Source organism: Ruditapes philippinarum, unplaced genomic scaffold, assembly GCF_026571515.1.
Source record: "Ruditapes philippinarum isolate M1 unplaced genomic scaffold, ASM2657151v2 ctg3605_1_1_1_1, whole genome shotgun sequence".
Lineage (NCBI taxonomy): Eukaryota > Metazoa > Mollusca > Bivalvia > Venerida > Veneridae > Ruditapes > Ruditapes philippinarum.
The window spans coordinates 20,787-35,643 of record NW_026862108.1 but is presented as its reverse complement, the minus strand read 5'-3'; the positions used below and the strand labels follow the sequence as shown (position 1 = coordinate 35,643).

At 30.7% G+C, this 14,857-nt stretch overlaps 2 protein-coding genes across 2 annotated transcripts in view; one reads left to right on the top strand and one right to left on the bottom strand.

Moving 5' to 3' along the window:
• LOC132717961 (uncharacterized) overlaps positions 1-2,401 on the bottom strand; it is a 55,405-nt gene extending 53,004 nt beyond the window's left edge. Inside the window, exon 1 of the mRNA XM_060701556.1 lies at positions 2,261-2,401. The gene's annotated coding sequence lies outside the window, so the exon portion shown is untranslated. The remainder of the gene's footprint in view (positions 1-2,260) is intronic.
• An 8,954-nt stretch (positions 2,402-11,355) lies between these two features.
• Positions 11,356-14,373, top strand: LOC132717958 (leucine-rich repeat-containing protein 71-like). The gene is made up of 4 exons (XM_060701554.1): positions 11,356-11,487; positions 12,039-12,147; positions 12,945-13,060; positions 13,461-14,373. The coding sequence occupies exons 1-4, from the start codon at positions 11,356-11,358 to the stop codon at positions 13,572-13,574; spliced, it is 471 nt and encodes a 156-aa protein (XP_060557537.1). The 3' UTR covers positions 13,575-14,373.
• Positions 14,374-14,857: the final 484 nt, after the last annotated feature.

Below are 14,857 nucleotides of genomic sequence, written 5' to 3'. Positions count from 1 at the left end.
TTGTAATTTGTTGGATACTTGTAACAAAATAAAAATATTTCTTTCTTTTAAATCGCTAGTTTTAAGCTGTTTTGAGAACTACTTGTTGTTAGGTTTATCGTAAACTTCTGTGTCAGAGATTGAATGTCCGCTTTGTATTTCTTATTTTCGATCAGAAAATACAAAAAAAACAATATTAGAAATCTTCGACTATTCGGAAATTATCTTGCTTGAAAATTAATGTGCCTGTCTTTGACCAACTTTACGTAGTGATCTCCCCTGAATTTTTCGGCGTTAGTGTACATATAAAGGGAAGTAACCGCTTCCAAAAAAAGTGGACTACTTTCGGCATTTGCAATTAACAGCATTAGACTCTGAAATTTCGCTACCATTATTTGTTTGGTCTGACGACCCAAACAAATAAAAATAAACTTTGAGAAATAAGATTAAAGGCTTTTTGGGGGGCATAATCGGCCTTAAAGAACAAATAACACATGCATAATAATATGTTTTGAAATATTTTATTTTATTGTTATTATAAATTATTTTATTTTGTTTAAGAACAACACATTTTTGCTAAATAATTAAAACATTTAACGTTACAACTCTATCGGGAATCGACAAGAGGATAATGGTTATGGAATATTTTACTGTTTTTAAATTTTGTAAAAAAATCTACATCAGATATATCTCGAGATCTATATCCTTTAAAGTAAATGATATGATTAGATCTAGGTATTTACATTGTTGAAAAGAATCAAGTGCGTGAATGAAGCATGTAAAATATGGTACAGAAAACCGAGCCTTTTTATTGTTAATCAGGTCAATTGTTCAACGTAGGCAGACATATGATTTGTCACGATATGTCTTTATTTTCAGTGAACACGACAACAAAACCCCCTTCAAATATACACAAGAATAAGATTATCTCATTCACTTTACAACGATCTTTTTCTTAATGAAATAAATACAGATAAATGTCATCCGGAAATTTGAAAACAGAATTAAATAAATAACAACTATACACTTGTACACATTTAAAACGAAATGTTCTAATTCCAACTGATCTTAAACATAATTTGATCTGCTGTAAAGCTGAAGGTACAATTAAGTGTGCGTTCATCATTAATTACATGCTTTTAAATTTGAGATTATATGAAAACATCGACTTTTACTTTATATGACTGTTAATGAAGAAACAAACATTTTAATAACGTTCTTTGTACGATAGGTGTTTAGTTTTTAAACGAAATAAACACCATCGTTCTATGGATGGGCATAATTTTTCGTTCCAATAAATTTTATTTCAATATGTGAACTATACAAAGAAGTAAGTAGGAAAAGTATTGGCCAATAATGTATTATTTGCTAAAGGTTTTCCCACTCGTTTTTCAGGGCTTTAAAGACCAATTAGTGTATCAATAGGTTTTCTTCTGACACCTTTAATATCAATAATACGCCGGATATAATATTTCTTAAAATCTATGTCAGAGGTCCTTTGCTTCGTCTGGTGAAGTAGAATCAATTTTCCGAGATTCAAGGTACTTTTTTGCTGTGTAACTTGAGGTACGCTACAGGTTTCTGTGTTCTACCGGAAAAGAATGTTAGTACATCTTCTTACAAAACATTTTTTATTGTATATCTGTTAAATCTGTGCGCAATCACTTGCGCGAGGCTGGGCTACATGGACATCGACCATAAGTTGGTTTTCATTAAGGAAGGGCGGCGTTCAATGAACGCAACCCCAACACGACCCAGCAATACAGGGCCACCTGTAAAGAGCCCAGCAGGACACCAAACAAAAGTAGGACAGGGAACAAGGCAAAGCACGGACAGGTGATAACTTTATTAATACATAAAAAGAAACCGACAAGAAAATTAAAACGAAAATTTATTTAAAGGGCCTACAAAAGTAAAGGGCTGTAGGGGAAGGGGACTTGAGGTCGGGGAAGAGGCGTGCAAAATTAAAATAAAGCAAACCTAGGGGTACAGTGAAGATCCTGAAAATTGTGCAATTTTGAATTTAAAAACATCTGCAGATGTATGCAAACAGAGTATTTAACCATTTTGGACGTTCTTTAGGGATTCTATTTTTCTCTCTTTTGCCATTGAGTCGAAACAAGGCTGACATGGAAATTGCCGCCTTGTGTAAGTGGACGGTTATATACACAATTGAGACATTGGATAGCGGTTAAAATAAACAATGAACGAATTTTTAAAAATCATTTCATAAACTTTTATCAGTCACATAATTTATATTATTAATAATTAAGATACTTACTTCTCTGGTCCGTTTATAAAATAAGTCCATATCGTATTTTTATATCCAACACATTTTGATATGTCATGATGTTGTCATATATGGACAACTTTGCACAAGAACATCTTTAAAATTACATGACAGTTTTAGGTAAATCCTTTACAATACTTTACGACAAACGTTGTTTTACACAAATGAGTGATAACTTTAAATGTTGAACAACTATTTTTAAAATATTGAGTTAACATATATAAAAGTCTATAATCTTAATGTTTACATTAATGACGAAATATGTGTCCTAATGTTCATTGGTTGGCAGTTTAACGTTGGCGTGTTTATCGGCTATTCCGATATTTCTCTATTTGATGCGCATGGATTTAACACGAAGGACGTAGAGCGACAAAACAGGTGTTAATTAGCCGATTAACTCCATTCAGAACATTTTTTTCCGATTCTAACAAGACAAATTAAAGGGGATTACTTACGCTTTTTTTTCAAGTGGATTTTCTTCCGTTGCCAATTGTCCTACGAAGCTGTTCTATTTCGCACTCTACTGTCGCTAAGGCATGCAAATTATTAAACAAAAGATATATTTAAATAGAAGAAATACCTTACTGCACTATTAAAGAATTATTTTATAAAGATTTAAGCAATTCAAACTTACTTGTAAGACTGGCTTTTATGAATGAGTAGCATACTTAGGATGATGTCTGCTCACGAATTGGCTCAACTTTTTACTTATCAACTGATCTGGATAAAACGTGTGGCGTTAGTGTATCATGTAGTTTCATATGGAAAACAAAATATAATAAGAACGGAAAATATCAGTAAAAATTACGGTGGCACAAAGGGGACATGACATATGTGTGTTTTATTTTATCTCGTGAACACAAGATACTATCTCGTGGCCACGAGTTACTAAGTCGTGGCCACGAGATACTATGTCGTGGCCACGAGTTACTTAGTCGTGGCCACGAGATAGCTAAGTCGTGGCCACGAGTTACTAAGTCGTGACTACGAGATAGCTAAGTCATGGCCACGAGATACTATGTCGTGGCCACGAGTTACTAAGTCGTGGCCACGAGATAGCTAAGTCGTGATCTAGTTTAATTAACTTATTCAAAAATAATAATGAAATGCGTCCTTTACGAAAACATTTATCACACAATCTTTGTAGTACGTGTTTCTTTTGAAACATGTGTAACAGAGTACACAAACAAAACAAAACATGTGTTGATATTTTTAAATATTGATTAAATGAAAGAAATAAAAAGCAATGATTGTTTGTTAACAATTAAAAAAACTATTCAAGTACATAAATACGGTGTTCCGTTTGGACTAAAGTGATTTTTTATTTCGTCCTTACCCGCGATGCACGATAGTGAAACGGCGATGGTACGATGACACGATGATGAAACACGATGGCACGATGGTGAAAACACGATGGTACGATGGTGACATCGCGATGTCGCGAAGGTACAGTGGCGAAAACTCGATCGTACCATCGTGAATGCATCGTGTTTTCACCATCGTACAATCGTTCATCGCGGGTACAGACAAAATAGAAAAATGCAGATTGGCCACACGGAACACCGTACATAAACGATTTTATTTAAAGTTGCAAAATATTACCATTTAAAGGGAGATAAGACAATGAATAGCTGGTATTAAAATGGTATAATAAATACACGGTGATTTCCTTGACTTTTTTTCTGTTCTAGTAATTATTTACTTTAAGATGAACACATTTATCATGGACTAACAACCATCATGTAGCTTTCAACGATAATATTGTACAATACATGATGAATTCGATGTTCTCATATGAAATAAATATGTATCTATTTCTCGTAAATTGTGTCTTATCGCACACAAACAATCATACAGAACCAACAGTTTATTCAAGAACTTTGCAATAAGTACATAATCATTTTATAGACATAGTTTATACTTATAATTAACAGACATAATTGAAAATGGGGAAAACACACATTTAACAAGCCAAGTTTTTCAGAATATTCTCTTTTTTAGCATTTAATATTTCTACATGTTTAATTACACTAGTCTTAGATTAACATTTTTATAACGTTTTACATATAGATATGTATTTTGCTACGTATATGTATAAAAATAACGTTAACTAAATTGGAAAAAATATCGCATGTATAAAATATGAAAAACACGACCATCAAGGAAGGACGACATTATTAGCTCAGACATACTACCAATATAATGTTAATGTGTATCTGATAATCACACTGATAATCTTGTAATATAATATTGTAAATACGCAGTTAGTTACATTGTTATTGTCATTTAGACGACAAGGTCAATATAATTTTCGTTCTTAAATCTTAAGATTGTAGATTTAATTTGTAACGATTGGTCTACCTTGTACATTATTGAAAGCCCCATTTTCTAAAGGTTAATTTTTTGTTTTATGTTCCATTGGTTTGCTTCTTAAAATTCGACTCAGGAACAAAGGAATAGATTTTTTTTGAACATTGACCTACAAGTAAAAGAGTGACAATCAGTTTATAAATAGTAGAAAACGGTTTTCAGTACAAGCTAAAAATATCGTCTGCCAAAAATGTTTTGAATGTGTTCAAGAATGCATGAAAAGCGTGATAAGTTCTCGTTAGTATTGTTTGGTTTTATTAACCTGTCAATTACAAACTGATTACACGGTTGATGCACACAGTATATTAACCTCCGGTAGATGTTCGGTAAGTTCCGTGAGATGTACGCTGTCAGATGGAATTTAATTTAATTTTTATCTCTAAACTAAGTGTACTTAGTATGTACGCAATAGGGTAAATCACGAGTTTATAATCTAAGTGCCACACGTGTTTAATTTCGAGGCCGCGTTAGTCCATGTTTTTTTTTCTCATTAATACTTTCAACATTATTGAATCTATATAATTATGATTATTTTATGTTGTTCGTTTTTTTATCATGTTTGACTTTATTTTGTTATGTATATACTCTTTTTAAATAAATTGTTTTTTTTAAGAATTCATGTTTGTAATTATTTAACGGATTAAAATCAATAAATGTATTTTCAATGCCGTAAAACACACTACAAATCTGTTCAATTAAAATATACTGCAAAAATAAAGAAGGAGTACTAAAACAATGGCAACAGTAAGGATCGAACCACAGACCTCTCAATTATCATGCATTCTCTTTATAGTCTGATTTTATTGACCTGTCAATTATGAATACATCATAGGACTCATTTAAATATTCAATCCCACTTCGGTTTGGTCCGTGTAGTTTACGAGAATTAATGTGGAGTATTTTAGTCATGAATTGAAAGTCACGCCAGCTTAATGTGACGGTTTTTGTTAATTCACAATAGGACAGTCGGTAAAGAGCATGCACCTGAGTAGAACAGCCAATCTTTTGTAAGTTAGCTGGATACCTTATTTAAATGAATTATTTAACGTCTTCGAATATATAGCACTCTCTCAGCGTTATAATCTAAAAATGTCTTTGTATTATAGAGTGATTTGCTGTGATTGATATTCAATCAGTGATGCGCTGCGAATGTACACTATAAGCTATGATTTGATTGAGTGATGAACTGTGATTGATATTCATTATATGTAATGAATTGGGATTGATATTCTTTCAGTATTAACTGTGATGCATATTCTATATGTAATGAACTGTGATTAGTATTCTTTATGTGATGAACTCTGATTGCTTTTCTTTGAGTGATGAACTGTGATTGATATTCTATGGATGATGAATTGACGTGCCTATAATATATCAAATTTAATGTGATAGATATTTTTTGCGTAATGTACTGCGATTGATATTTTGAGAGATGAACTGTGATAATGATCATTAATATACTATGAGTAATTAACTGTAATGCATATTCTTTAAGTGATGAACTGCGATGCATGTTCTATATGTAATGAACAGTGAACGATATGCTTATTTGAAACTAAAAACTAGAACTCCGCGAGACGAATGTGTTGCCTTGTAAACAATATAGCTGTCACTGAGGCATCTTCTTCTAAAACACTTCTTTTCTTGCATAGCAGACTGGCGTTTCCGTGAGTTTTACCCATGCCGGAAATTTCATCTGGCATGGGGGGTGCCAGATGAGTCGCGTGCCAAACAACAACGTCATTTTAGCGCCATTTATGAATGAACCGCGTTAAAATGACGTCTTTTTAGATGGGAAATATGTCTTAGGATGACGTCATTTCGCCGTTGTTATTTAAGTTGTAAGTTCATACGCTATTGTAAGAAAATAGTTATGGATGCAATGACTTTAATTTCCATGAATATATATCATATTGAGGTAAACCATTTTAAATATGAAATAATATGGCAGAATATGCAGGAAAAAATATCTTTCATATGTGTGCGGTTCGGATCGGAATATCCGTCCCTCAGGAATCCGCCCATGGGCGGGTCCCCTCGGGACGGATATTCCGGTCCGAACCGCAACATATGACAGATATTATTATTATTTGACGTCCACAGTTTACTACATGTACTGTCACACATGATTACTGTTTGAAGACAAAAATATTATAAAAAGATTTATGTAATGTCAAACACAGCTAAAATCCCAGCAAACATTTATATCATGCAGATTTTTGTTTATTATCTCCCTTGTTAACATCACACTTCTAATGTCTTTTTTCCAATTTCTTGTTTACAGTTAAAATATCAATTTGAACATCTAAAATTTTGAATTTTGAAAAAAAAAGTTATCGCATCAATCAATTAATGCATGTTTCTAACCAAGGGTATTAAGCTACACTGACCTGCTTTGGGAACACCTATAAAATTTTGTTACCATGACACTCCTGTTATCATAACTTACTTTATTGTAACAAAATGCATGATATTCCAAAATAATCCAGTTAAAGTTCTAATATACATGTACACCTACATGCACCACTAGAAGTTTAAGTTTGTCCAAAAATTGTATGTAATTTTGTCAATTTTGTCACTCTGGGTATTTTATTTTTAATTGAAAAAATAAATTAAGGGGTTTGATAAAAGCATGTTTTGTAAATTGTAATACTTTTAGTGACATAACACCACATACTTTATTTTAACCCTTTAAATACAATATGGCAATAATATTTAGCCATTACCAGATCATACAGAATCAGGGGTGCAAAGTTATAAAAGAAATTTCCTTTTCTCAAACTCAGATCTCAGTGATTTGATTGGTCAGAAACTGTTAATGAATGAACATTGACCAATCAAAATCCTTAGATTTGAGATAGATCTCAGAAAAAAGCCTACTTTTCAGTATATGTTAGCTGATTAATTTCCACATTTTTTTTATATAAACCCTTTTATTTAACAATGAAACATTCCATATTTAAAGCAGAGCAAGTCCATTATGTATATGTAGGTTTGGTAGGATGCGGATGGTGACAAAATTTACAAAGTTTTTACAAGTTTTTGGTGGACAAATTATTCAAGTGCCTATTATCCAATTTAATAGGGCTTTTCTGCAGTCCATTACATATGCCTAGAGAATAATGTACAAGGGGGCACTTGACTGAGGTTACTCCTCTACTTAAAGACTCAGCTATGGCTTAATGCAAAAAATGATGACTTTAAAAATGCTGTAAAGTCAGAAGAACATTTTGTTATTGTAATATATATTTATTACTGTGATTATCAGTATTTACTAATTTAACTCTTCTATTATTATAAGCATAAACATTTATTACAAAGTTAATTTATTTCTGAAATTCTGGAGATACAATAGTGAATTTAATATTGTGTGAATTTAATATTGTACTGGAATAAAATGCATCTTAGGCCTTCAATGATTATTTGAATATTTCTTCAGTGAAAGAAAGTAAATTATGAAATTTTAAAATTTGCATGATCATCAATCACGTTCATAATGATTATACTTGTAAATATCCCACTTTATAAAGGCCTTATACTTTATAAAGATTTAAAACAGATTTTATGTTATAAACTTTAATGATAAACTGAGATAAGGCGAAGAATTCTTGTTCATTACAGCATATATATAACCTGTTGATAAATATATTTCAGAATTTTATAAAAAAAATATGTAATTTGCAATAAAGGGAGGCAATTCCTAAAGTTTTCACAGTGTGCTGTGCTTTTGTATAATCACTTTGTGTGTGTTATCTCCCTTTACAACTCTAGGTGCCGGAGCGAACGTGGGTGGTCGCAGTTCAGGGGGTAACTTATGACCTTCCCGTAGGTTGACTATGTTATAAACATTATTTCATATTATTTTTTTTCATTTTTTATACATTAATTTATTTTTAGATAAATTTTATAGAAAAGAAAAAGAAGTTCCATTAATATGACCAAAAAAATAAATAGATTCAATGTTTTTAAAAAATTTTTAAAAAAAAATAACGCGATAAAAACCCATTTTTTTCTATGTTGCGCAACTTAGATTTTGCTAGACTTTTGATGATTCATTTTATTCCATATACTTTTTATACCAGGTAAAATATTTTCTGTTGCAATTTGTTTGAGGTCGATTTACAGACTGACTGGACTATCTACTATATTTCCTTCTTCAAACCTCAACAAATGAACATTAAAAGAAAATGACAAATTTCTCTCTTAATTTACATAATTATTTTCTTATTGTTTTCGATTGTTTCTTCTGAATTTCCTTTTCAACTGGTGTTTTTTTTCTATTTACAATTATTATTGTTACATTTCTTTTTATTCTATAACTTTTTTTGTTCAATTAGGTCAAGAATTTTAGAAAAAAAGTTTTATTATGTTATTTTTTTAAGAAAGGCAGTTAGAAAAGTTTCAATCTACTTTCAGACTATTATGAAAAAATCTAACCTATTATAAATAATTGTAGAAAACCAAAATCAAAATACACGGTACAAATAAATAAGATATTATATTTATTTTAAAGACATTTGTAGTAAAGAAATTTTGAAACTAGATTTCCCTGAGGAACACATATTTGTCACTTTCTGTAAAGCTGCTTATACCTGCATTTTCATACCGCTTTCCAACCCCTGCAAACTTTGCTTGAAATTGTTATCGATATTTTCTCCATTTCCTGAAAGTAACTGCTGTTTTAACTTATTAAGACCCTTTATGTGTCTATTTATTGCCTTATGAATTTTGCCATTTCCGTTAGAATTTGTATTATTTTTGTTAAACCTGTGTTGTACATTTGTGTTACATTTCTGTGTTAACCTATTTATTTATTGTTGAAGGGTTAAATTATATAATTATCTTGAGTAGCCAATTTATAGGGGTATATATTATTTAGATGTTTGGTGTATTTTCTCTGTATTTTACTAAGCAGATTCCTATTCTCTATTCTCAATAAAATACGTATGCGTACAAAAAACACTATTTTTTCTTGCATAATGCATAATACCATTTGGACGGTAAACCATCACTATACCTAACATATTAGAGACTGCCTTAAGCTAGCTAATACACATTGTTGGTGTTTCTACCTTGCTTATGCCTGCTATTATTGATAATATCTGACATATGTTTGTGGTTCAGACCAGAATATCCGTCACCGAGGGACGGATATTCCAATTCGAACCGCAAACATATGTCAGATGTTTTTTCTTGCATATTCTACAATATTCCATTATATTTTATTTCTATATCTTTGTTTTCAACGGAAATTTATATCATTACAGCCGTAACTATTTTCTTACAACAGCGTATGAAACAGCACGCGACTCATCTGGCACCCCCCATGCCAGATGAAATTTCCGGCATAGGTTAAACAGACGGAAACGCAAGTCTGCTATGCAAGAAACACTAAGTACACAAAAGGGGCAGCCTGGAATTTTTCTTGACCACTTAAGCCACTGTGACATTTATAATGTCAGTATGGCTTTTAACTGGGAGAGAAAAAAAAAATGACTGTATAATTAAGGCTTGTGATATCTGGCCTGAGCATCAACTAAAGTCATCCACGGTAACCCAGGCTGTATATTGTATACCATAGTTAAATGTAGTATATATGGGATGTGTACTGTTGGTTCTGATGATGGACTTAAGAATTTTTATACTAGACTCTCCTTAAGTATCACAGACTCCTCTTAAGTATCATAGACTCCTCTTAAGTATCATAGACTCCTCTTAAGTATCATAATGGACAGTTCACAATACAAAGCAGGATATGTTCATTACAGAAATGAAGGGAGAGAACGGTTAAAATTGTTCAAATTTGAATTTATAACCTATCACTGTTTATCATTGACAGCTTAAATTGGATAAAATGTTTATGAATTTTTAGTCAAATTTAAAAGTCAGCAATGGTTCATAAAATATTTTGGTTTCTTATTAATTAACTTAATATTGCGCATCTTTTTGCAGTTATTCGTTTTAAATCAAAAGGTGACTGAAAGTAAAAAAATATAAAGTGTATTTACATATTATTTATTTGTAGAATTAAGATATTCAATATAAGAACTTTATAATATGTTTAATAGAATGTAAAATGTACAATAAATATTTATTGTATTAAAATATTTTTCAAATAAAAAACATGATTTTACAACTTTAACAATTTATATACAAACTGATCTTTATACAAAATTTATCTTTTATTATCTTATTATTCCTGGATATGTGTGTTTTTCATCAATGCCATAAACAAACTTCAATTATTTCTTATTTATCAGCAATGATAATTTTTCTATTAGTATGCTATATTACCACATCTACCAACGAGAGGCCTTAAAATTATGAATATACATGTATAATATCTATATGAACGATATCAAGTCAATTTGTCAATTACCAATAGCTCTTTCAATCAGTAAAAGATATTTCTTAATAATTACATTTAACATTATTTATCTACATTAATTAAACAATAAATTTCTTGTTGATGTAAATAAAAGACAATTCTTTCATAAGCATTTATTTTAAATAAATATATTAGATATTATCATAACTATTTTCATATTTTTAATTGGGAATATTCAGTCAGAAATTAATATAGGATTTAAATATTACGGTTATTATTTTAGTTGGAATATTAAAGTTAAAATGTAAAGAAAATCAGAGAAGAAAAAAACAAACTTTTATTAAAATTATGTACAGTATTTATATAATACACTGGTTAAGTTGGTGCTATGGAAACATATTTTAATACTAGTATCACATTATTTTGTCACTTTCTAGCTTCTTTGACTGCAGATGCTAAAGGTAAAGGCAATAAGGCAAAAGGAAAAGAAAAAGGTGGGAAACCTACACAAGAAACAGAGGCGAGTTGATGTCAACTAAAGCAACTATTTCGTCACCTTAGTGCAATAACTGGTTAACTTCTTTTAAATTCAGAAGGATGTTACTGAGATGAAGATGTTATGTTTTCAAAGCAGATTTATCGTCACAATACTGAACTACTGAAGGGAAAGGGTTAAAACTTCGCCTACTTGTTTACTCCGATCATCTTACATGATGATTATCAAACTTGATGAGCACAGGTCACACAACTCTGAGTCAACTTTTTACAGAGTTATGCCCCTTTACTTACTGTCAAGCACTGAAAATAGTCTAGCCCACTGACTTACACACATCTCTTGTTATTTACGTAACATACGTAATGTAATTACTAATTAGGTACCTATTATGCCTTGTTTGGGAATACAATAAATAACAAGTAGTAGATATTTGTATACTTGTATTAAACATTGTTTATGAACATCATTTTTAATTTTCATACAAACTTTGGCAAACATCTAGTTTCGAAATGAAAGTTGAACATAATTTGTATTATAACAGAACAGTTTTATTATTATAACTGTTTATATTTCAGCCAGCTGACAGTCCTGACTTTATAAACCCACTGTTAGAAGGTGCTGATTATATAGATGGTCAACTGTGGGTAGCTGGTAACAGGGTTCTCATTAACCTCAATCTCTCACGTATGTATTCAACTTTAATGTTAATTTCAATCATATAAATGCTCTGTTACTTAATATTTGTAGGTCTGAGTTGAATTACTGATTATGAATATCTTGGGTTTTAATAAACATCGTGGTTGACTCAAGAAAATTTCTTACATCAAATCACTCAATTCTTGTTTTCTGATTCCACAAATGTGCCTTTCTCTGCCATTAATGCTAAAAATTTGCATTTTGACAAGACGAGGATCAATAATTGATTGATTGATTGATTGATTGATTGATTGATTGATTGATATGCAATAAGTCAGCATGACAACATCATTAAATAAATACATAAAATTTAAAAACAAAGTGTATGAATTAGTAATTATTAGCCATATTGAAAGAAACATTATACAAAATAGAAGAGTTAGAATAAGCTTATATCTCCATTGTGGTCTTAAATGAGCTATGTTATTTTGTGATTTAGTAAAACATGGAATACATTTAATCAAACAATGAAAAAAACTACTTTTGATATGTTATAAATAGAATATTATATTCGTGTATAACTTCATTACTAAATTTATTAAACCCGTTGAATGAAATATTATGCTTGCTAAGAGGCTGGCATTAAACCAACACTTTTATAAATTTGTGTAGCTTCATTTCTAAATTCGTTGAATGTTGAATGTTCTATACATGTATATATGATATTATATGTAAAATATTACAGGAAATGAGATAGGCGAGACAGGCCTTGAGGCTCTACTGAAGGCCATGCAGTATCAGACAACATTGTGTATATATAATATTGAATATGTAAAATATTACAGGGAATGAGATAGGTGAGACAGGCCTTGAGGCTCTACTGAAGGCCATGCAGTATCAGACAACATTGTGTATGGAAAACAAAAGTAGCGGAACTGGTCTTATGAGATTATTAGTCGGGGTAAGTTAACATGGGCTTGTATATTTATTGATTCATTTTATTTTCTGGGGCGTCCTTGGCCGAGTTGTTAAGGTCGTTCACTTCGAACCACTTGCCATTCACCGCTGTGGGTTCGAATCCCGACAGGGACTTTTGATTCTGTCATGTTAGGAAGCTATCCTGGTAGCTTACGGAACGTGGGTGGTTGTACTCAGGTGCCCGTTTCTGCCTGAAATAATGCACGGAAGGGCACCTGAGGTCTTCCTCCACCAGTAAAGCTGGAACGTTGCCATATGACCTATACTGTGCCGGTGTGACGTTCAACCCAATCTAACAAACAAACAAATTTTATTTGATTGCGGATAACAGTTTTAAGTTTTAGCAAACTAGTTGTTAATTTATTTATTTATTTTTTTTGCAGAAGAACAAGGTACGATCTAGCCATGAGTTACTACAGAAGATAACAGATATCATGTTACCTAAAGATCCTTTCTATAAACCACCACCACAGACCCCGGATGTTACTGAGGCTTAAACACAAATACAGAATTACATAATGTCACTTTTAACTTTAATATAGTTACAGCTCTTTAATTGAATGATTTAGAAAAAAATCTTTGACTGGATTCTTTGGGAAAATTATTTTATTGGATTCCATGGAAAAATTCTTTAATTGGATTCCTTGGAAAAATATTTTGACTGGATTCTGTAGAAAAATTCTTTGATTGAATTCCATAGAAAAATCTTTGAAGTTATAATTCTTTGAAAATTTTAAAAGATTTTGGAAAAATAAAGATAGTGTATGAACTGGAAAATGAAACAGCTATCTTCTGATATCGTTAAACGTGTTTATGAATGTGATAACAAAAACTGTGATTTTTAGATATAATAAATCAGTGCAGAATTTTGTCATAATTTGTTCTATGCTGAATTTAAGGTCAACATTAAAACATGATATATTAGTAATACTTATATCAAATATATATGTGTTAAATAAACAAAGTTATTATAAAATGTGCTAAAATGTTAAATGTAAAAGCCTATAGCTATTACTTGGCTTTTAAATTATTCTAGAAGTTTAGTCAACATTAACACATACAATACTAGTATAAAGCCTAACATTGTTGAAATGTGTGAAATTTGAACAGAAAAGCGTATATCTTGTAAAGGTTACTTTCTGTTAAATGGTAGATAATAATTCTAGGATAATGAATATGCAACTTATTGAAATAATGTTGTCTTTTATGTAATAAACTTTAAAACACTCGCATTATTATTTAGATAAAAGTTGTTTGTATTTTTTTTAAAACGTCCATATTTTCTGTGATAATGTTCAGAGTTATTTATATATGTACATGTTTGGTTATTTTATTTAATAAATGTTTTTGAATGTATTTTTTATTTCAAAAACATATATATTACTTAACAGTTTGAAAGTTTAGAATCATAAATGCATATATATGTGTTACATATTATGTTAAGACACATAATGTTATGTATGTTAATATGCAAATAACATTTGTGATGAATAAAGAAATCTCCTTACATCTCGTTGTAACTGCTCCGAAACCCACCACTGTTTCATGACTGACTGGATTCCTTAAAATAGTTCTTTGATTTCAAATCCTATAAAAATTCTTTGAATTCCATGGAATAGTTCTTCGATTGAATCACATAGAAAAATTCCTTGATTGAATTTCATGGAAAAATCGTCTGTTGTGAGATTGCTATTATCTTGTTCAAGTAAGCTTTGAATTTCTATTACAATCTGGTCATAACTGATGTTTAAACTTATCTATAGTGCATATAGAAATGAAA